Source organism: Pseudonaja textilis, chromosome 3 (assembly GCF_049901715.1).
Source record: "Pseudonaja textilis isolate UNSWEBS1 chromosome 3, rPseTex1.2, whole genome shotgun sequence".
NCBI classification, from domain to species: Eukaryota; Metazoa; Chordata; class Lepidosauria; order Squamata; family Elapidae; genus Pseudonaja; species Pseudonaja textilis.
Window position 1 is genome coordinate 144,872,474 of NC_141992.1, and position 26,757 is coordinate 144,899,230.

At 34.8% G+C, this 26,757-nt stretch overlaps 1 protein-coding gene across 4 annotated transcripts in view; it reads left to right on the forward strand.

Moving 5' to 3' along the window:
• The window catches only part of NETO1 (neuropilin and tolloid like 1), an 81,427-nt gene that overhangs the window by 44,931 nt on the left and 9,739 nt on the right, over positions 1 to 26,757 (forward strand). For all 4 annotated transcript variants that reach the window (XR_015743158.1, XM_026699164.2, XM_087931019.1 and 1 more), the window contains 4 exons: positions 230 to 271; positions 364 to 491; positions 12,363 to 12,591; positions 23,603 to 23,716. Coding sequence is in view for 3 of the 4 variants with exons in the window: in XM_026699164.2 (XP_026554949.1) it covers positions 230 to 271; positions 364 to 491; positions 12,363 to 12,591; positions 23,603 to 23,716 (513 nt within the window). In the remaining variant the exon portion in view is untranslated. The remainder of the gene's footprint in view (positions 1 to 229; positions 272 to 363; positions 492 to 12,362; positions 12,592 to 23,602; positions 23,717 to 26,757) is intronic.

Below are 26,757 nucleotides of genomic sequence, written 5' to 3' on the forward strand. Positions count from 1 at the left end.
GCTTTTTTTCGTCATTATCCTTTGTTGGAAAAGCAGAGTAGAAATTCAGTAAATTAGCAAATTAACTACCTGAGGGTAACTTTGCTTTTTAAAAGAACAAATCTCATTTTAAAAATTCAATTAAATAGTTCTCTTCAGATCCCCATAATTAAGATTAAGCTAGATTATAATGTTTCTAAGAGTGTTGGGAAAACAGGCTAATTTGTTTCTTCCTTGGTTTCACTTTCAGATCCCGAATTCAAGGATCTCGGGGTTTTGAAACCATTGTCAGGTCGGTATGTTCAGTTTTCCATAGCACTTCAAAACCTTTGTATTTGATCTGATTTTCTTCTTGCTTGATCTTTATGTTTTGTTGTTATTCAGTTTGTGAGTTTCAAATGGGAGGATCTGAAGGAATTGTGGAATCGGTGCAGATTGGAAAAGAAGGGAAAGCTTCTGATTCTGAGGCTGTTGATTGTAAATGGTACATCCGAGCACCACCACGATCCAAGGTCAGTTCTGTTCCATTCTTTGATTTGGGGGTCATCATTTAAGCAAGTGACTGTATTAATACAGGATCTATTACTTTTTACAAATAGGTTTTGTTTAATAAGCAGTATTTATGAAACATGTAAACTTACACTCTTTGCTGTCCAGAAAAAAGTAAAAAATCTGTGTAAATATTTTGAGTAGTAGAGTAGATTTAGAGCAGGAGTATGGTTGACCTTGGGGGGCTGGGCATGTGGTCAGCTGGTGGGGTGTGGCCAACTGGGTGAGTGTGGCCAGCTTGATGCCATTCACTGAGTGAGACCAACTGGGTTGGCCTGGCTGACTGGGTAGGTGTGGCCGGCTTGATGCCACTCCCCAAACTGCTGGCATGTTTTCTCTTCGCACTGGGTAGATTGGGCCAATGCGACACAGGCTAACCCCCTTACATTTTCCAGAACAGCCCCGTGGGCTGATCCGACCATATCATGGTCTGGATCCAGCCCGCGAGCCTTGTGTTTGACACCCCTCATTTAGAACAATTTGGTGCCTAGGTAATTTTTAGGTTTGGGCCCATTCCTTTGTATTAGTTTATATTACAATAAATATATCACTGTTTAATATTTTCAAGGATTCCAAAACTTTCAATTAGTAGTTCTGTAAAGTAAGTGCTACTTTTCCAGAATTAAAGAACAATATTTTGAAAGAAAGGGCAGATCCATACTGCCGAATTGTTCTACCATCTTCTATTCACCCCCAGTATGCTAAAATGCAACTTTAACTGTTTTCTGCAGACACTCCAATTTGTCAATATAGTGATGTCCAGAACTAGGCATGGTATTCAGATGGGTACCTGATCGAGATAGTGTAGATGGGACAATTAGTCTTCAATCTGTGTTCCTATTAATACATTGTAAAATTGCATGTCTTTTTAGCAGCTGTGTCCTGCTGCTGGTTCACATTCAACCTGTGATCTACTTACACACCCAGAATCTTTTCACATGTACAGCCAGGTTATCCCATATTTGTTTCATATTTTTACTCAGATGTGGAACTTCATATTTCTCCCTGTTAAATATATTTTGTTCATTCCATTCCATTGTTCAAGTCCATCTGTGGAGCTTTTTGAATATGTTTTTTAAATAATAGGTCCTCCTAATTTTGTTTCATCTTTCGATGTGATGATCATTATCAATTTATTAATAAAAATGCTGAACAGTACAGAACTCAGTTTAGTGCCTTTGACATGCCACTCAGTACTATTATCTAATTTGATATAGAGCCATTTAAGAGTACTCCCTGGACCATCTTTCAGTCAATTATACATGTCTACAGTTGTATCATTTTCTACTTACATTATCATTTTATTAATGAGGACATCATAAGAAACTTCACTGAACTTTTTGCTGAGGTCAAAATATTAAGTTAGTCACTCTGTAAAAAAAGGAGATGACAGTAGATTGCATGACATGTTAATGGCAGATCCATGATAACTCTTTTTAACTGCTGCATGCTTATGCAAAGACTCCCAGATATTCTGTTAAATTATCTGCTAAGGAATCTTGCTCAGTGTAGATATCACGCTGAGGTCTGTAATTTTGCAGGATCTTCTCTTTTCTGAAAATAAGAGTCCTGTTCATTCTCCTTCAACCTTCTATAATTTAATAATTCCATGAGAGTTTTCAAAGATTACAATTAATGGTTCTGCTATCACCTCTACAACTTCCTTCCATATCTAGGGTGTAATTCATTTGGCTCTAAAAATTGTCAAGTAATTTAAATTAGCTGAGTGATCTTGCTTGGCCTGAGATGCATTTCCCACCTCCTGCCATGGCTAGCTAGAGCTTCATTTCTCCTCAGAGAGGAGACAGACCTAAAAAACAAAATAAAACATTCTGCCTTCTCGCTATCACCCATAAACTGTTCCTTGCTTTGTTTTTTCAACAGACCTACATTGTATTTTTTGTTTCCTTTCCTTGTTTCAGACATATATGAAATAATGTTTTTTATTCTTTGAGGCATTTCTTGCAAACCTCAGTTCACTGTTTCAGCCATTCTCAGCTAGTCCTTACTGAGTCCTTATTTCTCTCATTATTTTGTTGTAACAAATGCAGGAAATCAGGAGTCCAGGCAGTTCAAATGAATAAAGGTTTATTGCATGCTAAAGCTCTCTACAAGAATCTGAACTATTAACAGTCAAAGCAAATTGGCGGTAGTAACAGTCAATGGAATTTAAGGTGGGCTGGACTTAGATTTCTTGTGGGCACAGGGACTCAAGAATGATGACATGTTTGACCCTTCTCTTGGGCTCAGCCTGATCATCTTCTACACCAGGGATGTCAAACTCAATTTCATTGAGGACTGCATCAGGGTTGTGTTTGACCTCAGGAGGGCCTGGGCAGCCTGATGTCGCTTATTGAAACTCCATTTTTGACCATGACGGCCCTCCTGGGCTCCATTTTCAGCTGCAACAGCCTCCTCAGCCCTCTGCCAGTGAAAACACAGCTTGGGAGGGCCACGTGCAGTCTCTCCAAGCTCCATTTCTCTGGCAGAGGCACCACGGGGCAGCCCTTTGCTGCTTCCAAGGTGAGCCCACGGGCCAGATCTAAGCACCCATGGATTGATCCTTCGCTGTTTCCAGGGCACACCAATGAGCCAGATCAAGACCCTGGGGCCTTGAGTTTGACACTCCTATCCTACACTGTCCTCCCTATTCATAATAACTTTTCAGCAGTTTAGGAAGTCTCTCCACTGATGTCATCAGATGTCAGGTTGTGTCTCCGCTATGTCCTTTCACAGTCCTTTGGCACCTTCTGTAGCTATCGGAAAATTCTATTTATGTTAATTTTCCATTTCTTTCTGCACCCAGTTTTTGCCTGAAAATGATAATGGACTTTGGAGACTAATATATTAAGATAAAGTTGGCCATGCCTATACTTGTACTTCTCTCTCTCTTTCTCTTTCTGCAGAATAAACCCAATTAAGAACACTATGTGTATATACTCATACTATACAATCAGTACATGACAGAGCTGAAGTGGGCTTCTGAAATCCATATGGATATTAGGGACTAGAGGCGGCCATGCCCCCAAATGGATACATATGTTCATGCCTACTCATATTTATAGTTATAATGCATGTATATAATATCATGCTATAAACTGCTTCATAAATTACTTCATGGTAATTCAGACAACAAATACAACCCAGGAGCATCTTTATTGTGAAGTGACATTAAATAGAATCATGCAAGACTGAAAGTGTTCTCTTCCTCTTTCTATGGAAAACTAGGAAGGGTTTCTTCTGAAATGCTTCCCATGCTTTCCCCTTACTTGTGGACTGAACTGATTGTTGACTTGGCTGTGAGTCTTCCTTCTATCCCACAAGATCATTCCCACATAATATCAGGCATGCATGCACAAAGTCTATCCTTTTTTAATTGCAGTTATCTCAATTATAGTTGGGTAGGGTTATTGGAGAACCAATCCTGATGCAATGGGGATAACTGGAGAAGGAAAGTCACCTCCCCCAATTGCTTCTCCACTTCCTCAATGCTTCCTTTGTGCTAAGTTTCTGAAAGACATTATCCCTACAAGCTCCAATGATTATAGGTCCTTTCAATGTGAGAGGTAAATGCAGCTGTGCTGTGAGAATTCCATTATAGCAGCAGAAGCTTTAATCAGCAATAAAACAGGTAAAGGCAATTGGAGAATAAACTGCAAAATGGGTATATGTTCTGTTGACATTTATTTACATGTTTGCTAGCAAATAATAAGAAATAATGCAATAATTAACACAGAAATAAACATTATAACCAAATTCTTAACAGAAAGCAAAAAAGAAACACTGGTTAAACTTTACAACTTCAATTACAGTATCTTGCATAAGAAGACAAATCAGTTATGAACAGGTTTGAATTTGAATCCTAAAGAAAACTATTTGCCTTTAACTTAGTAAAAATACCAACAAGTGCTTGAATCCAGAGGAAAATAAATTATATTTAAAATAATTTGAAATTTATATGTGAATTACAGTATCTTATATTCTTTTTCTAACATAGGTTGTACAAAGAGAGTAAGCATATTTTACATGAGGTAGATAAGATGGTTTAGATCCCCTATATGGTTAATGCCATTAATTCAGGAGGCAACTAGCCATGGGTTTCCTGATTTTTTTACTGGATGTATGATGTAGAAATTTTGAGAAGTGGTCCCTATGTTTCCCAGGATAGACATTGGGAGTGACGAGAGAGACAAATTATGACTTATGTGTGATGTCATGACACAAAAGTTGCACTTACGAACTCTCATTAGACATTTTGAAAGAGACATGCATGTAGTTATCTTACTAAATTGACATTGTTGATGAAGTTGCCTTTTGGTTGTAGACATGTAGTGAGTAGACTTAAGGGGCACAATGGGTCCAGTCATACTTCTGTTGGTAGGATCAGGGTAATTTATTTTTTCCCACATTTGAGTAGGTTGTTTTGAAGCAGTTAATTTTTTTATTTTTTGCTTTTTAAAAATATTTGCAAAAAGCTGCTGTTGATTATTGGTCATAACAATAAGATGCAAATACCATATGTGATTCTAGAACCATAGATTTCTCTCCTCTATCATGCAACATGAAACTATACTTTGATAATGTGACATACAAATTCATATTCTCTACATACTTGCAATAGCATATCATGTCAACCATATGTAATGTATGTACATGTGCATGTGAAGATGGGATCCTATATAGAAAATTCCATTAATAATCATTCTAATATAGTTCTTCTATAGTATGTTGCCTTTATTTTTATTGATTTTTTTTCACATATACATAAACTGTAATTTTAATTATTACGAAGATATTGATTTTTAAAAAATAATATATCTAATTTAATAAAGTTAAGATAAAACAGATTTAAGGGTAGTCAGCTGACTTGGAGGGAATTTTCTTTTGTTTGTCAATCTAAACATGATGATACAGGACTAAAATATATAATAGGAACTTATTTTAATAGTATGGATGAAGAGAGTTCCAGACGTTTCATTACTATTTCTTTGAGAACTTTATTTTTTATTTTTTGGCAAACATAGAGCTTTATTTGTTTTCATGCATCCTGTACCATTAAAAAGATACGGTTTAACTCGCACAGGAGACCTTGTTCTGAGTGTGCAAAGGTTGTGGTTGGAATAGGAAAGCTTAACATGCTATACACCTTATTGCAATAGTATTTGTTCAGACATAATTTTTCAGCAGATTGGATTATCCGACTTAAAAAAGTTAGAGTCGTGGGCTGCTAGGGGTTTGCAGGGGTTTGAGAAAGCCCTTAGCTAAGATTCTGTGCAGTTCAGAGAACCCCCAAATCCCACTCCTGGTTGGCTCCACACTGCCCCTAAGTGCAGGGCGTGCACGGAGCCTTGGGGAGGGCAAAAAATAGACCTCCCGGAAGTTCAGGAAGGCTGGAAATGGGCTCATTGCCAAATTCCAGAAAGCCTCCAGAGTCCAGGGAGGCGATTTTTGCCCTCCTGGAGACTCACAGAAAGCCTTTAGAGCCCAGGGAGGGCAAAAAAGTGGTGCAGGAGGCCGACTAGGCCATGCCCACCATGGTCACGCCCACCCAGCAACTGGGCAGAAAACCCTTTGCTAAATTTTTTGAAGCCTACCCTTGGCAAAGAAGATGAATATCAGGAGCCGCTTCCGCCCCCCCCCCAAATTAGGTTTATGAATATGACAAGGAAGCCACCCAGAGATTTTTTTTTCACGTTTCCACTTTTAATGTTGCTGCTCCAAACTTGGAATGGCGAAGGAAGGAAGGAAGGAATGCCAATTGTCCTTTTCCCGTTCCTTGAAAATATATACATTAAATAAGTAAGTAAATTGGCTTAATAAACTGATGCATTTTCTAACAATATGTCAAGCCAAGAGCACCATAGGGGTTACATAAAATCTTTTGCTCGTGCCCAAAAATTACAACAGCACCAATAATATGTAAGAAAGGTGGGCAGTTTATCCAGATCAGGAACAAATCCTTTATGAGCGTATAAACCTCTCTTCACTTAGAAATGAACAACCCATTTCTCCTTCTTAACTGTGGGGTTTTGTTTTTGTCGGATTTCAAAGTCTTTAATATATTTGAGGGGAGATTTATTACTTTTCCAATAGATACGCTTTTGCTAGCTTCAGTGCAACATTTTTTTTGCCTACAAAGTGCAAAATTGTTGTGAACTTTGCTTGAATACAGACAGACTCTTATGATGGTTTTCTGACTTGCCCAATCAATCTTGTCAAAGCAAATGTACAGTGACTGATGAAACAGAATTTATCAAAAATGATTCACTATGAAGAGCTTATGAGAGAGTTTTTACTGAAGTTCTATGTTATTCAGAATTTGGACTAATTAATTTTCTCATAATATATGTCACCAGGAGTAGCCTGGTGTTCAAATTAAAATAAAAAACCCCTTTCAGTTCAATCTGCATTGCTTTTTTATCATTTTAAAAATACCTTAAAAGTGACAAGACAGTAATTTAAATTTGTAATACAATCAGGGCTACTAATTACACATGTCAGGCCTATGGTGAAGTTATTTTATCCTTGTTGGTAGCAGCTCTGCCATTTAGTAGTGACATCCCAAAGCCTCCGAAATCCTGTCCTTTATTTTGGTCAAATAAGATCAAATGGTTCAAAAAGTGGGTTTTAAAATAAAAATGTAGAACAGGGTGGATTTTTCCCCCTTCAATCACACAACAATGATTCATACAAAAATATTTATAATGCAGGACATACAAGTGTAGGTTTCTAATATAAGAAGATGCCATCTTGCTGGGTTCATTTATTTATTTGTTTTAAGGCTAGAGATTTTTGTGGCTTACATTATAAAATATTTTTAAAAGTAGATAAAAGAAACTATGTGTGTCCAGACATAACACACTCCATGTACGTACTGCACAGAATACCCAATAGCAGGGGTAGGCAACAGTGACCAGTTTACAACCTGTGAACTTGAGCTCCCAGAATTGCTGGGTCAACTCTGGGAGTTGAAGTCCACAGGTCATAAAGTAGCCATAGTTTCCCAATCCTGCGCAACAGGGACCGAGCAGGTACTCAACTCCAGGGCCTGGGAGTAGAGCTAGTTCTTTTTTAAAAAAAAAACTTCAATTCCTCTAATGGAATAGCTATTTAGTTATTTTTAGTGGGCATACGAGGCTTGCACCCACGCTCTATTACAGTGAAAAATTAGAAAATTTTCTTTGCAAAATGCTAGTAATTGTCAGTGATTTAAAAGGGAAGATTGAAATCTCAGAACTGTACACTTTCAATGGGATTTTTTTTAAAATAAATGAGTCGTCATTGGGATGCTACTAACTCTGTTTTTAATGCAACAGTTTAGCATAGTAATTGCTATTATACTTGCTTCAGGCAGATAAACCTTTATTTATAATCAAAGGATTCCATGGAAGGTGTGCAATTAGTACATATTTATAACTATACTTCATCATCTAGCAATCTTTCAGGCTGAGCCTTTTAATGGAAAGCATAATTGAGCTATTATTTACAAAGGGATCATATCATGTCAAAATCAGGATAAGTGAACTTTGAGGATCAGTGGGCTCATTTTTTTCATTTTTTTAAGGCCCAGTGAAGAAATAGTCATTCACAAAATGAGGTGGGGGTCAAGAGATGACAACATCTGGCTTATCTTGCTTGGACATAGTCATAATGTAGGTGATGTCTACTTACTGTAGAGTTTGAACAGGAGACTTCTGGGGAGCACCAGAATTGCAGGCTGCAGTTGAAAGTTGGACAGCATCCCAGAAAAAGGGATTGGTGATGAAATGAGTCACTTAGAACTCAGACTTTACCATTTAGTAACTCAAACCTTTACCATTTAGGAGGCAAAGGATTAAGTAAAAAATTATTGTTAATAAAAATACACAGAACCTTATATTAATTAAATTCACTTCCTCTGTCTATAAAAATACGATTTCTATTCATACAAAAACAGTGGCAACAAATAGATTTATGGCACACAGACTTTGCAAAATTATGTGCCTCTAAATCTCATCTGTATAATAATTGATTTCTTCTACCTTTAAAAAAATGAATTTAAAAGCAGATTTTCTCCCTAAGTGCTCTTTTCTGTGCTGGTATTGTTTCCAAATGGTTATAGAGATATATGGCTGTTCCAGTGGTGGAGCCTAAGAGAAGAGTATCAGCTATCAGTTTGTTTCTCCTTCACCATTGATTTAGCACCAGGCTAAAAAGCAAGAGACCATGAGTTTAAGTCCCACCTTAGCCATGAAAGGCAACTGGATGATCTTGGAGAAAGTCTCTTTCTCTCAGCCCCCACCTCACAGAGGGGTTGTTGTGGGGAAGAAAGGGGGGGGAAGGGTGTGTTGAATACGTTTGCAGCCTTGAGTTATTTTAGTAAAATAATAAAGGCAGGATACAAATAAGCAAAATAAAATTGATACAGATGGATCTCCATTGTTTGGTTTCACTTCAGTTGGAGGCAAAAACATGTAGCCTAAGTCTTTTTCTTTTCTCTAGCTAACGACTGTGAGGAAAAGCATAACTCTCTTCCTTTCTTGTCCAGTGGAAAAAATGTTCTTACCAGTTCTCTAAGTTTCTGGAACTTGATCATAATGCAAGTATATAAAGAAGTGCAACTTAAATCTGGCGTTTTTCATATTTAAAAAAATATAACTGAGATGAAACACAAAATATTTCTTTTTAAAAGCTGACTTATTGACAGAGAAACAATAACAGTAAAATCTTTTTTCTCTTTCTCTGCTGTATAGGATACAGCAACAATTGCTTTGAAGCAGTAGCTAATAATTATTTGACTGGGAAGTTAAAGAGCCCCACTACATGCTGTTAGTATTTGAGTAAAACCAGGTTAAAACTCCCCAAAGCCCCGTTCTCTATTTGTAAGCAATAAATGGTCTCTATCTAAGGAATTGGAAAATAAAATAAAGACTGGGGGAAAAAATTCTTAAGAACCCACTAAAGAACTCCAATGAAAAAGTATTGATATTTAAAACATCACACTTTGGGTCTCTAAAAGAGAAGTATATACTTCTATGGCTTCAGTAAAATAAGAGCCAGAAGAGGAAGGATTGGGGTTTTTAAGATAGTCATTCAGACTGAACTCTTTTAGCAAGCTGTTTTATATCACATGCATTATTAGATCAACCCTTATTTAACACAGATCCCATTTATAGACCAAAACCACTGCTTTTTATGTCTCCTTCCAGAAACTAGTACTTTTGATTTGGATAATTAATTCCATCTCATTATAAGTGCTAAAATAGCCAAAGTTAGAGCTGATCAACTCAGAAGTGAAGAGAGGTAGTTTCTTAAATTGACAAGATGACCTTTCAAGATGAGGAAGGGTTTTTTTTTTTAAATCATATGATCTTATTCTAATTTATTTTTAAAACTTCTGTCCCTTTCTTAGAGCACTTTTTCAGCACATATGACTTTAAAACATAAGAGACATACTTGATTAGAAGTGAAGTTAATTAGTGACGATAATCAATTAGCTTAGATATTTTCTGTTTCTTTTTTTTTTCTGTAAGTTTTTGAATCTTGCTAAATGTTCTTACAGCTGTTGCAATTATGACAGGTAACCAATTGCCATGAGTATAATGAGTTTATTTCAGATGTATAATAGAGTTATGAAATGTCAGAAGTGATTTGGATTACTTTGTAAAATAGTATATGTATTAGGAAATTACTCAGGAGAATGAAATTACTAGCAATGCCACAATACGTGAGTTAGTTGTACTTGATTAGTCATATGTGAGATTCACAATAAAAGTCTCCATTTACTTACCTGTAGTCTACAGGTAAGCATAATGAGATGATCAAAGCCATGCATCTTTTTATATTTCTGTCTGTCTGTCTGTCTGCTGTTTGTCTGCTTTTTTTTTTGTGAGAAGGACTCATTTATTAGCAAACACTGAATTCAGCCAGCAGTTTTGACCACCTGAAAAAGATTTCAGTCTTGCTTTATTAACATCAAGGCTATACATACAGCATCCACAGTGGATAAGCAACTATTCCTAGTTCAAGACGACTGGAATAAAATATGTTTTGGTTCCATCGCTTTTGAATTTCTTAACTGATCATAAAAAAAATAAACTTTAGAGCATTTCTACTTACCTAAAACTTCTGATGATCCAGAAAATTATGCTGTTTTATTTTGATGATGTTGCTATTTGTTTTAGGACAAATTGGCTTGAGAAGAGCATTCATTTGAAATATCTGTAGGTCATTTTTCATCTTTTTGGAGCCAAAAAGAAGACTGAGTACGTGGACCCATAGCATCAACGCAGTGTTGCAACAATACTGAGTTCCTTTTCAATTAGAAATGCACACTATTTTCTTGCAGATTTAAGGCTGTTTGAAACTAAAGACCTTGCTCAATTGTTGGACCCAAAGTTTACTATATTGTTTTTCTTTTGGAAATGGACCAATACAGATTTTAAGGTCTATTTTCCAAATACACTGCATACCAAATGCATATCAAAAACTATAAGACACCTTGAGCCTGGATCCATAAAGGTTGTGGTAAAAATGTGGATTGATGTGCTTAATTTGATATTAAAAAAGGAAACATTTATATCTGTGGCAGTAGAACAACTACTGATTTTTAGAAGAACTAGATCCTTGTTTATGAATTTTTGATATTTACAATATAGTGTAAGAAGTGGAAAATGTTTTCCTTGCACCATCTTTGTTCTGTTCTTCAGTTTTTCCTTTGGGCTATAACTCCCTTGCTTTTGCCCCATCAGATTCTTTATTTCTTTGTCTTTCTATTATCCTAAACATTTTTGAGTATAATCAAGAAAATGAGCAAAATAAGATAGCTCTTTTTTCTTTTTTGTACTTTATCCAGAATGTTAGAAACTATTTGTCATTATTGTACTTATAAAGAAATTAAATGGGTGGGCAGATTTTTTTTTCAATGGAAAAATGTCTAATTTCCCAAACTTCAAAAGCTCACCTATTGCCTATTAGTTGTTTTTTGGACACAAAGGTTTTACTAAATTATTTTGGACTGATTATTTTAATTGCTGGTCCTGCCTTAGGTTTGATTAGGCATTGATCAATTCTGCTAAGCATTGCTCTGGACCATTAAAGTTTGAAATGCAGAAATAGATAACATCTATAGAGGAATTTTGATATTTCACAATTAAATTATAGAAAACTTAACAAATACTAGATGGTTTTATTTTATTATTTAAAAATAAGCAGGTAGTGTTCTCACTACTTAAAGAAATAAGAGAAGAATGCCAAAACCTTTTTCCTATTAAACATTCGTGGATTTTAAAACAACTGATCTACTAGTTTTGAGACAAACAAAAAAGAAAGGACAAACAGAAGAAAAGAGGACAAAATATTTCTGATGTTTTTCCCTTTTCTGTAAATAATGTAACATATGGTAAAACTATATGAAAAAGCATACTCATTTTCTATTCTGTTCTGAATAATATAAAGACCTTTGATTATTGTTATGTGCATACATAGACTTGATCATAATGAGTTTGTGATAAGCATACCTGAGAAAATTCTTCCAAGGACAAATAAATTGTTAGAAAAAGGATTTTCAGTTCCATTCATTATCCTGTTTTCTTGGGGTGTGCTACCATTCAGAAACATAAATATGATCATTGTTTACTGTTTTGCTATAGAGCAGAGGTGTCAAACTCATGACATCATGGCAGTCATGTGACATATCAGGACTTTTCCCCCATTTGCTAAACTGGGCGTGGGTGTGGCCGGCATGTGACGCAACTGGCTTGCTGTAGAGCATTGCATTCTTTGAAAAGCAAAAAGTGATGTGGAAATGCAAGTGTTGGTCTATGCTATCATGTTCACTGTTCTCTTTTTTATAGATATATTTACGATTCTTGGACTATGAAATGCAGAATTCTAATGAATGCAAAAGGAACTTTGTGGCTGTCTATGATGGAAGTAGCTCAGTGGAGGATTTAAAAGCAAAGTTTTGCAGTACTGTTGCTAATGATGTGATGCTGCGTACAGGTCTTGGAGTAATCCGCATGTGGGCAGATGAAGGCAGTCGGAATAGCCGATTCCAGATGCTCTTCACATCTTTCCAAGAACGTAAGAAACTTAATCAGAATTCCATTGTCATGTAATGGAGTTTTCCTTCATACCAAGTAAATATGATGATGCTGTATGTGATAACCAAGTCTCTATTTCAGGTTTCTAGAGATCGCTATCTCTATATAAAGGGAACCCTAGGTGGTACATAATGACTTGGATTTCCTTGCTTGTCAGGAATATGTATGAGGATTGAAATACCAATGTTTACCAAGAATAAGAGTTTTTTTTTCAAATACATAGATATTACAAAGAGTGGGTTGTTTAATATCTTAGAAAAAAGAAACAAAATTCAAAATGATTGCAATGATTTAGAGAACTATGTCAAATATAGCAAAATGAAGTAGAACAAAAACAAGTACAAAGCTTTCAGTTAGACAACAACCTTGATAATAATTTTTGCACAAAAGATTTTAAAATAGTTGCTGATTATTAACGATGATCCAGCAGTGTGATGTGGCTGCATAAATGTAGTTTTAGACTGTTGCCAAGTTATGGGAAATAATAGTTTGATTTTATTCTACAGGTGTCAGAATACCTTACTTTGAATATCTAGTTTTAGACATAATTCAGTAAGAAGGATTCAGAAGAAATGGAACAGATTTAAGGAGGGATGTCAGGTTAGAAACTCTAAATCATAGGAGAAAATTGGGGACTATCCCTGTGATAGCTAAGTTCTGGAGGACCTCCAGAAAAGCCAGAATATAGAGTTAAGCATATTCCCATGAAAAGAAAATGAAGGAGTTTGGAATGTCTAGTCTTCAAAACAAGACGACCAAGGGTTTATGTGATAGCACTCTTCGAATAACAGAGAAGGAACTTCATTGAAAATCAGATTTATTTTGTAGTCTTCAAGACACAGATTAATGGATTTAAGCTCTGGAAAGACAGACTCCTTTTTGCTTAAAAAAAAAGCCCTTAATAACAGCAGTTATTATGACAAAGGAATCAGTGTGTTATTCAAAGAGGATGTGGGATCTCCTTCAACTGATAGGTTAAGCAGAAGCAGAATGACTGTTCATCATGGGTCATTTATATTGTATTTCTTTACTGAGCAGTAGGTAAGACTCGGTAGTCTTTACTGACCAATGGGTAAGACTCTGAAATCCTCCTTATGCAATTTTGAGAAAGCAGTTTTCTTTTCTTTTGCATGTTGAATTGCATATATCAATCCCCACACTTGACATCTGCAAGCTAATTAAATGCACTTAAGTCTAAGCAATCAACGTTATTGAAATGTCAGTACCAAATAACTAAAAATAACCAATATTCACATAGTCAGATTTATTAATGTAATTGTGTATACATCGAATAAACTTGATTTATAGAAGATAAATAATCAGAAAGAATTTCCTTCTGCAGTATTGATTGTCAAAGACTGGAAGAAAACAATTGTTTAACAGAAAATGATTTATCACATGAAATTAAATATATGTGGTTTAAAGTTCCCCATCTCTCTTTTTTCCAAATGCAAATCTGTATTCATCTTTTAAAAATCTACTTATCTGAGTGTATATTACAGAATGGAAAGTGGTAAATGTTTTTCTGGAAGAGATTAATAAAAAGAAAATGAAAAATCAGCAGTTAGGAATGTGCCAGGAAAGCTGCCTCTTTCTGAAAAAAAAAATATTTGACATACTATCTTCTGATATAGAAGATGCCATTTAGAGCAGCACTCTGAAAATGCATGGAGAAAAGTTTTCTGCATAATTCGGGTTAAGTTAACAAAATTCTGAGCATTCTGTGTAGAGACTGCTAGTTTGCACTGATACAGCTTAAATGATAATTTACATTTCCCAAGTTTATAAATCAAGCTGACCTTAGTGATAATCTCTGCATAACTCTGATGCTATTCTTGAGTATTTTTTCTGTGATCAAAACATTATTTTATATTCAGTTTTATTTATTAAAATCAAAGACATTGTGTCTAGTTACCTTAGAAACAATTGTGAAAGTATTGAGTATTCAGTATTTTCTAGAAGTATATTTCAAAAACATGACACCATTCTTTCTGTCTTTTAAACCATATTGTCTGAGTAATTGGATTTACAGGCTACAGCTACATTATAGACTGTATAACAACTAATGTGAGGAAGCTTTCTGTTTACCTAAAGAACTGCCGGATGTATTTTTGTGATTACTGTTCAGGGAATCTTAAGGTGTTTCTGAGATACTTTGGTGGCTGTTTACCAAGCCAAAATTTGAAGTTTAAGATATTCATTTATTCTGCAACCTTGAAGCATAGTTTAAATTCTAAGACAAGTTGAACTATGCTATGAATTGCTTATCTATTCCACATTAGTTGGATTAAATATAGTAGATAAAAGTAGTAATGGCACATAATGCATAGTGACAAATTAAATTACTTATGAAAAATGTAATAATTACAAAGGGTTGAAGATATGGTGGGATTTTCTACTTCCCAAACTGTAGACCATTCTGAAGAATATTATATCACCGAAGAATATTATATCAACATTTTGAGAAATGTATGTATAGTTGGTTTAAACAAACACAACATTAAGTGAAAATACAACAGCAGAGACAGATGGCATTTCATTATGCTATACATCGTCTTCATAAATCACTGCATTTAGCAAGTTCATTTTGCTAGAAAAAAGGGAACTATATTATGACAAGATGGCAGGGAAAGCTGTTTCTATAGTCATTTTAAATTAGTTGGCAACCTGCCTTTATCCTACTAATTTTAACACTCTGATAATGTGTGATTATATGTAAGTAATTTGAAGAACTGATTACTGAGAGTTAAGAGTTGAGTATTCCAAAACTTGGATATGAAAGCATTGGGAGATGTCATGGGAAGAGGAAAAATGGAAACATGACTGTGGTGAGCACTTAAAATTTCAGATTTCAGGAGGCAGACAAATTTTGGAAATAAAATTTTGGAAATAATATATAGTTGCCAATTAAAGTGTGTCACCTTCATATATTATAGTTGATTCCCTGTCACATCGCATTAAATATTCTACTTCTAAATTATCCCATTAAACAATTACAGTTTCTATCACCTAATAGCTATAGTATAGCATAACTTCTTTTTTAGTCAGATTCCTCATGATACTTCCCCTTTAAATTACCTCTAAACAATTTTAAGTTTAAGAAAAAAAAAAGAGAAAATAAAATGGAAGAAAATAATTAATCAATTCAAGTTCATCCTAAAAAGGAAAAAGAAAAACTGGTATTAATTCCCTTACAATCCTTCTCATAATTCATTTCAATCACATTTTATAAATCCTTAATATACATTAATATAATTCAATTGTATTTTACATATTTTTGTTTTTTATTTAATCTAACTTAATAGATTAATAGATTACTCATACATTCAATTTAATAACAATTCCCATTTCATCTTCCATTTTAATTACATATATTTTCCTGTTTTCTACCTAATTTCTTATTTCTAAACTATTTATACAATCATTCACTATTTTAGTTGTATTTTCAGCCATTATCTCTGTGTCTATCAATCAAACTTTTCCTTTTAATTCTTGTTCATTTCCCATATTTCTTTATTTCCTGATTCTGCTTTTTGTAACTTCTTTTCCCTTTTATTTCTCCCCTCTTTTTCTCACTCCAATTTTTGTCCCCCTCCCTCTTTAATACTTCCTTTTATAATCCTCCCTTATGCTCTTTCCTTATCTTTTGTTGATTTCTCACACTGTTCCTTTTTCTGATTACCTCCTCTAATCTCTTTTTAAGTCGCCCTTTCCCCGTTTTAAGTTTCAAACCTCGTTGTCCCAATTTTTTTTTATTAAAGATGGCCTCTCCCTTAATTCAAGTCTTCTTCTTCCTCTATGGCTTTTTGCTGATCCTCATTGTCCAGAATCACCATCTCCAAAGATTGCAGAACAAAGCCAAATGATTCTCCTCTCACTTGCAATTATTCCTTCATATTTTTTAATTCCATTTTCAGTTCCAAATAAAGTTCTGCCATCTTTCAATGCTTCCCAGTACTTTTAGACAACAATTCTATAAGATTGCTTTCCAGAATTAATTTAAATTATATCCACTAATAATCCAGTGTCCAAAGTTTCCAAAATCCTCAAACAATTCCAGAACAGTTTCTTCTTGCTTCTTTCTTTGTTACAAAGTTCCCAACTCCACTTTCACTTTCCAGGGGCTCTATTTGATTATAGAAAGGTTTCATTTACAAGTTCACTTTAATTTCTTTTAGCATCAGGTGGCACTCTTTAGTATGTCCAAGTTCCACTGCCTTTTTTTTTCCTTCCTCCACTTTTTCTTCTTTTCTGACTTTTAAGTTTAAAAAAGCCTCATTATTTCCCTTTTGACACTTTCAATTTCAGCTTTAAGTTTACCTATTTATTGTCAGTCATTTTCACTGATTTCTTCTTCAAACTTTTCTCTCAAAATTCAAAGTCACTTCCAGCTATCAGATCTTCACCCCCCTCTTCTTTGCCGCAGCTTTAAAAGTCTTTTCCAAAGAATTCTTAAGTATTTTAGCTCCAGGGTACCTTGTATTCAGGTGTTAATCCTGTTTAGTCCAGTCACCCAAGCTGTCCTATTCTTTTCCGCTCCTGCACAATCTTGTCTTGTCAGATCTTCCTCTTTGTGATGACCATTTTGGCCACTGCTGTATCTGCCTTCGGAGAGGAGTTTTATGCCTCGCCAAGGAAGGGAAATGCTGCTCCCCTCAACTCAGCTGGCATTCTCCCCTTTCTCCACCACCTCTACGGGTGGCTTTGGCCCCAAATCAGGTAGATCGGGGCCCTCCAGCAGCAAGCATAAACTGAAACTGTGCACAATCGCAGATTTCAGTCCATCGCCAAGGGAGCCTAACCAGAAGTTGGAGAAAAATAATATTTTTTATGGGGCATTGTTGTTTGTTCACTAAGTGGTGCCCAACTTTTCATGATCCCAAGGACCATAGCAAACCAGGCCCCACTCTCCTCTACTACAGAAGGCTTTATGTCCATCTTTTAAGTTTTTTGAGCCCAGCAGAAGCAAAATGGAGGTAACGTGAAGTGTGCATGTGTAAAAAACTACAATGTATAGGAGTGAAGCAGAGACATTTATTCAGCTATGGGATGCACTTTTTAAATATTGCTTTTAATTGGAAAAGACCGTGGCGCTTGATGTTGAAACCAAAGAGACCGAGTTGGAATTTTGTGCCTAGATTTTTTAATGTGAAGAAGCAGTAGTTTGGCACAAGAATCTAGTGTTAAAAGGCAAAAATAGTTTACAAGTGAAGTAGGATGGGGATGGTCTGTTCATTAAAGGCTTCTACCTCAACAGTTTTGGGTCGGCTAAATCACAGCACCAATAGGCAGCAGGAGTGTACAACATTAAGATACCAATGTACATAGTACGTACAAAGAAGTTGCTTTACTGTATGTAATAATAGAGGTTCAATCAAATTTTCATATATTAGTTATGAAATTGAAAATTATCATTACTACTATATCAATGCAGACTTTCAAAAAATCCAATGACATGGTCTAAATCAGGGGTGTCCAACCTTGGCAACTTTAAGACTTGTGGACTTCAACTCCCTTTGCTGCTTTGCTGGCTGAGGAATTCTGGGAGTTGAAGTCCACAAGTCTTAAAGTTGCCAAGGTTGGACACCCCTGGTCTAAATAGTCCTATTCAAAATGCAAGAGTTCAGTTGGCTCAGTAGCTGGTGAGCTACCAAGAAGACTTTCAACCCTGAAGATGCTGGCAAAATGTTAGGTTACCAAATTAGATCATAGCTTATTGGCCTTGAGGGTCCTCATTCCTCGATGTTCTTGTTAGCTTAATTAAAACAAAATTAATTTTGTTCTGTTTTTAAAAGAAATTATTTTATTATTTGTGTATTGCCTTGATCACCTCGATAAATAACTTAGGGCAGCTAAAGTATCTAATATTCCTTTTTCCCCCCACACCAACCTTGTAAGGTAAGTTGAACTTAGAGAGAATGATGAGCCCAAAGGCCTAAAGTGGGGCTGTAATGAATTAACAAAATTCCACATCATGAGAATTTTCACATGTTATCTAATATATGGGTTTTTTTTTTAACTGCAACTGAGAAATGATATACATACATGTATACAGCAGCACCTCCACAGTGGGAAAGAGAGAAGGGCAAAATGATGACAGTAGATTGCATCACAATGAAAGTCCTCCCTCTTTCTGATATGCATCATGCTGTTGCATGTACTTATTTATATTTACAGATAATCCTTGTCTTACAATCATTTGTTTAATGACCATTTGAAATTATGGTGGGACTGAAAAATGACTTGACCATTTTTCACTCTTACAACCATTGCACCATCCCCATGGTCATGTGATCAAAATTCAAATGCTTGGCAAGTGGCCTGTATTTATGTGATCACCTCTTGTGACTGACAAATATAGTCAATGGGGATTCACCTAACACCCATGTTACTAATTTAAAAACTGCAGGGATTCACTTAACAATGTGACAAGAAAGGTTGCAAAATGGGGCAAAACTCACTTAACTACTGTCTTGCTTAGCAACAGAAATTTTGGATTCAATGTGGTTGTAAGTCAAGGACTATCTATATTTATTTATTTATCTATCAAACTTAACATGCCATCTATTCGCCCATATATATCTTCTAATTTTTCTGGTGTGTAGCAAGTGGCATCTATAATAATGTGATTATTATTGGATAATGATAAACTGTTGGCTCTGATCACTAGTAATTGGGTTTAGCCTCTCTTTGATATATTTGTGTTTCTTTGGAATTATCCCCACCAGTATGCCATGTGCAAGTAATACTTGGTTAACAATGGTAATTTGGACTGGGAACTTTATCACCAAACAATGCAGTTATAAAGTGTGACGTCACATGACCGTGCCACCTTACAAAGGCAGTTCCACTTGTGGTTGTTATACATGAAATCATATGATTAGTTGCAACCCCTTGCTGATTTCTATATTGACTTTGCTTGTTGGAAGAAAGCAACAAAAGTTGCAAATTATGATCACATAACTATGGGATGCTATGACTATCATAATTGTGAATTGGTTGCCAAGCATCCAAATTGTAATCACATAACTGCAGGGGTGCTTAGATGGCTGCAACTGAGGACTGATATAAGTCTTCTCAATGTAACTTTGAATAGTTGCTGAATGAATGAGTAATCGAAATCTACCTGTAGTAGTGTATTGTAATCTGTTGAGTCTCTCTAAATATGTATATGTCAGTGAAAAACTTTATCATATCTAAGTCCATATTTTGTTTTATAAAATTAGAAGGATCTACATTGTTTTACTCGATACATATATTAAATGCCATTATTGAAATGATTGGTATGTGTGCATTTTATTTCTTTCTCAAATCAGTCTGTACTGAAATAATTAAGTTTATTCAGTGGCATTGCAGAGAAAGATACAAATTGATTTTACATTTTAGGGGATTGTAATACCATACAGTCAGAGAATTTCTGAGTTATTGAATCACTGTAATTTCATTTCATAGCTGCATTTGCCAAAATAATACATTAGAACCAGATTACCAGTGATGAGCAATGCAGCAACTATGTTTGTATGTGATGGTTTAATATTACTCGTGGGGGTAGTTGCTTCCTAAAAGTTCCTAAAAAATGTTAACAGCATATCAGAGAGGCCAGGTACATCACAAAGATTACAGGACTACTACCTTATTGATATAAACTAACATCTTGAATACCTGTCAGAATTTTCCTCTGCCCATCTCTCAAATGTGTTTTGCTTTAAATACTCCTGCATATCTTGATTAAAATTATATCTGCATTCTTCTGCAATGGCACAAACATTTATTATCAAGTTAATTTTAATTATAATTTTAAGTTGTTTTTTTTTTTAACTTAACATGATTGTGTTGCATCTTGTGGCAACAACACAACTATATATATATTTATTATTAATTTTAATGAACTGCTAAAATGGCGGTATCACCATTGGGAGATTTTCGATAAATGGTATCTGCAGAGGGGGAAAAAGGTCAGACTAATGAAAGTAGAGTTGTATTGCAGCACTTGCCCCACCCTTTTTCTATATGTATTATAATATCCGATACATGCCTGAAAGAGGTGAGTTTGCAGCACAATGTGCCATTGACAACAGCAATAAAAACTGGGTTGGATTCTTATTTCAAGTCCCTCATTGCCACAACTCAAGGTGAACTGCATAAAAATGAGAAAACATCCTTTATATGGGATTCCTACTTTCTGCACTCTGAGAATTATAAGAATTTGGATCCTTAATAAGGACTTGTGAGCCCTTTGAGGATGCAAAAGAAATGACATGAAGATACTTCTTTCAGGATTTTTTTCACTGAGTGATTGTGCAACCCTAAAATTTGTTATTGGTGTGGAACAACATTCTGGCTTTCTCTTTTTTTTACACATCCTTATATATTTGAGTGGTTATTCTATATTCTTGTCCTCAATCACTTACCATGATTTAAACAGGAAACATCTGCTGTTTTTCCTGAAACCTGATAGTAAAATTAATTCATATCCTTGGGTTTAAATCATATATATGTGCAGCTCCTTTAGACTTAGGTTGCCACCTTGTGACCAGTATTTGCAACAGAAAATCATAATTTTCATTGTTGGATTAGATCAGATTATCCTGTAAATTAGATTTTTCTCATGAACTGTGAACGTTTGAAACTTTGCATTTCTGACTAATCTACAAGATGGTTCTTCCCTGTGGAATAAGCATCTTCTTATTAGAATAGTGCTGCCTTTGAACCATTGCTCTATTTCTAGCATCCAGTACATCAGCCTGGATGTCCCGGGGACACAGTGGGACAGATTGAGATCTTTGTTTCAAATGAGAAGCATCACTATACAAAATTTCCCGAATTTTTCACTTCTTTGCTACAATGTTTCCTTCTCTTTCTTACTATGATTCTACTTGGGTTATTTTTTTTAAGCTTGTAAACCTGCTAGGAATTACTATCATAATCTCATTTTCCCTTGCCTGGCCATTCCTGCCATTCTCCAGAAAAATAGCTTTGATCCCTGTTTTTCTCATTAGATATTGTTATGTCTCCATTGTTAATCTTGTCCAACAATTTGTCCAAAAGAAGAAGGTTGAAGTGAAGCTGGCAAGGCAGTAGCTTTTGATAGATGGTCCTGTATTGATAGCAGGAAACACAGGTATAGAAATGGATGAAGAAGCATGGGAGATAGCAGACATTCCCTTTGTACACAACTAAACATGAAAGTTGTTGGCATGTACTGTATAGAGCACACTTCTAAACTTGTGTATTTATTGAATCCCTTTAGTTAGATTTACTTTCAGGAAAAGGTGTATAGGAACCCCAACTCTCTTTTCCTGGTTTTTGAGTCTTTTGGTGATCTGCTAGTTGTGTGTGGCTGTGGGTGAGTGGAGTTGTTTTGTTCAAATATAGGAAGCAAGATTGCTTTTAGAACTCCCTTTGCTATTCTTCCTGTATTGTTTTTAGATAATATAACTCAGTAGTCCTCAACTACTGGGATGTCCAGTAGGAATTGAAAAGCAGCATTGCAGCAGATGTATTAAAGATTTCCCCAATTTCATTACATGAAGAGCCTAACCTCATTAAAAGCTAAAAATTATTATTATTGCTGATGATGTTATTCTTAACAACAAACATTTATATCAGGATCTATGATAGGGGTTATTTATGAAAGATTATGGGGAAATGCCATTTATTTAAGCTAGCAAAATATCTATCTTTTATATCTCATAACTCAGATGTTCCTTCTTAAAAGGAAACACTGCATTAGAATGTAGTTGAATTAAACCTATTAATTTCATTTATCATTCCAAATTATTATATTTGCCTTTTTTAATGCTATCTATATTTGGGATAATATTCTTCCAGATATTCATACATTTCCTCTCCCTTTTCCATTGTTGTTGAGAAAGTTATTCACTCATACCTTGAGATTCAATGGTTCTTGATTCCTTCGTGTAAGGTTTTTTTGTTGTTATGTATGGTTTTTCTTCTGCATGCATATGACCTCTAAGTTTTAATTTCATTGTTCTTGTTTTAATATGTAAACGTCCCAGAATCATCTAAAGTCAGGTAGCCTCTACATTGTATGACTAAATAAAAACAGAAATGATTATAGAGAGTTCACTGTCCTTCAATCCAATACAAGGTTATTTGTATATATATATTAAGTCTTCAGAGAGGTTAATATAGTTTTAAAATATGTTGTTTTCCCTTAATGTCACTTAAAAAATCTAATAGCACGTTGGGGTAGTTATACAGATAGCCATCTAGCTGCATGAACATAAAAATATATAATTATTGAGTTGGATTTAGAAATGTTCAGTGACTGAATAATCTCCACTGGTTGTAAACTTCTTGAGAATTTTGGATTTCCCTATGAAGCCTGATATAGAGTATATAGCCTCCAGTTCCACTTTCATTCTGCGGCTTTAGTAATATCAGCAACTTGATTTTACTAGTTTGTGAGCCTTAGGCAATTACTCTTTACCTCCTGCTCAGGGACTGTGAAAATTCAATATCAGAAAGGCAAGTGTTTCTGCAGTCCCTTACCTACTTACTTTAGAAAAGTATTATGCACTTGAACGTATCACTTTAATTTTCTTCATTACTGGCCCCAGTTTATAGCTACAAGCATCAAGTTGTACTGAAGCTGATAGCTTTTTTTTTTTAAAATGCTTATTAACTATGTTAGATAATGCCATCTTCCTACATCTCTCTCTTACATTTGGATATACACATTGCAGTGATTTGTAATGAAAACCTGAATGAGTTTGACTGCAGGTGTGAAAACTGCACTTTCGATCCTAAATTTTGTTTATACAATAAACAGTGAAGCAATTATGCTGATTACATAGAATTACAGCCATCTGGCCTACATTCAAAATATGAAGTTTTTTTAAATCCAATATTGTAGATCCCTTTGCTTGGTTTTTTTTGTATTAGATTTACTAATAGCTCTATTGCTACTGAGTAGGAGAGTAAATTCACTGTGCATTCCTGCTAATGAATTTTTTTTTCCTTTTTAGCCCCCTGTGAAGCCAATGCATTTTTTTGCCATAGTAATATGTGTATTAATAATACTTTGGTCTGCAATGGACTCCAAAACTGTGTATATCCGTGGGATGAAAACCACTGCAAAGGTAATGCTAAGCATATGGATTAAATTTCAATTAATGCAATTAATTAATTAGTTTTAGTTTAATTATTTGAAATTCATGGAATGGTTATTCTCATGCTTTTCAATGAATGCATTAGACTGTTTATCACCTAGCTCTAAACTTTGTTAGAACTTGTATCAAAAGTTATTACAAAATAAATAGAGCGTTGAATACCTAGAGTGAAAAAGTCCTATATTTTATCTGGAAAAGATAAATTGTTGGGTTTTGGTCAGTATTTGTATAGAGAAATTCTATCATTTGGGTTCCTCATTTTGTTCATGGGACTTAATATTCAGTGCTTGTGAAAATATAAGAACACCATTATTAAAAGAGCACTCACAATATAAACTTACAGTTATGATGAGATACAAGGGCTAATTTGTGAAATTGCAATATTTTGAGCTATTCACGGCTATGTGGGACAAAACTAGAGCATTGGTATGTTAAAAGTAAAATATATAACACAATAGCAATAACGAATAATGTATATGTATGAAAAGTAAAAACATATGTCCTTTCTATGTGTGTGTCTTGAATGTGGATAGTAAAATATATGTACTTGACCTTGTGTAAACCTGCCATTGTTTCTTGAGAAAATAACTCAAAAACAGAACAATTCATTTCTTTGCATTGTTATGAGAAATAGAGCCAAATATTTCTTAAGATAAAAATCCAACTTCCAATAACAACTAAGTCTATTATACCATGTTTAAGTGGAATTTTCTGCAATTCATTGGTTTCTATTGTGAAAAACTGAAACCAAAACTAGAATTTCGAACTCAAGCTTTATAGTACAGTTTGATAACAATTGTTATGCCATAGCCCTCTACATTTCGGGATTTCTGTATCTGCATTTGTCTTCATTATAAAGAACAAGAGGGATAATATATTTCGGCAACAGCTTCCATGGCTATTATGCCTTTGAAAGCTTTTTGGAGAAGGGTAAAGAATACAGGGCATCATTCATTTAGGAAGAAATGGAAAAAAGCTTGCAAAATGCTTAGCCTTAACTCATAGCCAGCATCAGGAGCCAAGCAAAAGAAATTGAAGTGTAATTCAAACAGAGGATTTTAAAATGGCAAATAATCTCTCAGAAAAACAGTTATAATTTTATGTTGCCATTGTTGTAAATGCAAATAATCTGTCCACTAATTGATAGTTTTAAGTGCCTGAATGATTGTGATGAGGCAGTTCTATTAGATAGCTTTCTTCCATTCCTAACTGTTCAAATATTAATGTTATGAGAAGGACAGCAGATCCATATCAATGTCTGACTCAAATGTTTGATTCAATGAATAGATAAGGAGAGGATTGGGCAATCATGTGATTCCAAAGTTGGAACAAATATACAGTTTTACTGTCCTTTTCAACATATTAGTTTCCATAGGCAATTAATGAGTGAGGAATTGCCAATCAATCCTTGACTTTTTACCTTCATCTTTTCAAAAGTGGCGCTGACAGTATTTTATATTCTTATGAAACAGATGAAATAAGAGCAGATTAATTTTTACCACCAAATGCTGCACGCTACTGGATTATGAAGAACATTTCCCAATATGCCACTGATCAGAAGTAGAAGTCTTTGCTAGCAAGTCAGAAGCGATCAGTATTTATTCTGAATTTAATCTTATTTCAAAGCTTTCCCTCTGTCTCCTTGAGATACCAAGCTGAATAAAACCTCAAAACATATTCATAGCATGCTAGGACAAGTGGCAAATCATCAGCGTATTACTAATTTTAATTAAGAAGTACAATATAAAGAGAAGATGATAAAACGTTCATTAAAGAGTTTTGAATTTGGATTGTTTTTTAACTATATTAGTTCTATAACTAGTAGCATTTAGAGAAGAGTTGAGAGGGATGGCTTTTATGGTAAGTTTTTGAAAGAGTTCTTTTGGAATTAAAAACGTTCCTTAAAATGTCAAAAGAATGGCTGAATTTTTCTCCAGGAAGGTTGAGCAGTACTGACAACAATGCCGGACAACACAGGCAAAACCCTTTTAAGAAGCTGTTACCTCTTAAATGGACCTATTGCCCATAATGGAGGAAAGTTGGTTACTTCTAATAGAAATAAGTAGATTTTGCTTTTCCCAACTAACTCTGAGACCTTCCAGTGCTCGATGGTATTGTGCTTTTCTTCACATTATGGATAATTGTCTCTATTAATCTCTGTAATGAACTGAAGAATAAAACTATGTTTCTGAATTAAAATTAATAGAAAGGACAAGCGCACTTGTATCTGACTAACACTCATGTTACCCAGAATTTATTTTACATTGGCCAGTCAGATGCTTCTAATAAAGTTACAAACAAGGCATACAAACAAGCAATTTCTTCTCAGATATCACTTCTTTCTACCTCAACAACTATTGTAGTGCAAGTACAGCCACTTGTTTAATGATGGTTTCAAGTTACAACAGCACTAAAAAAAAAAGTGACTAACATCCTCACTCCTATGACCACAGTCGTGATCAAAATTTTGGCATTTGACAACTGGCATATATTTATGTCATGACCACCATTTCAAACTTCCCAGCTGGCTTTCAACAAACAACTCCCCATTTAAACCTTCCCAGCTGGCTTCTCCACAAGAGACAGAAGCCAAAATTACTTAATGACAATGGTGATTCGCTTAATAACAATGACAAGAAAAGTCATAAAATTAGGCATGTTAATTTGATGACCCATTTAACAAATTCACTGCTTAGCAACAGAAGTTTCAGTCTCAATTGTGGTCATAAGTCAAGGACTACCTGTATATCTCTTCTCTGGCTATTAAAGATGTACTTCCTTTATGTTATGAGAAATATCCATTCAACACCATTTGATAAATTACCCTCTTCCTTTTTCTAAACATTAGAACATTTCTAAACATTAGAGCAAGTAAGATCTTGAATACTAACACAGAAGTAATTTAGAGGAAAGTTGATTTAATAGGAAATGGAGTAATACAGATGATTAATTACATAAGGGCTGCCAAATTCTGTGTCAGTTGTAGTTTCTGAATATTCTTAAAGACCATT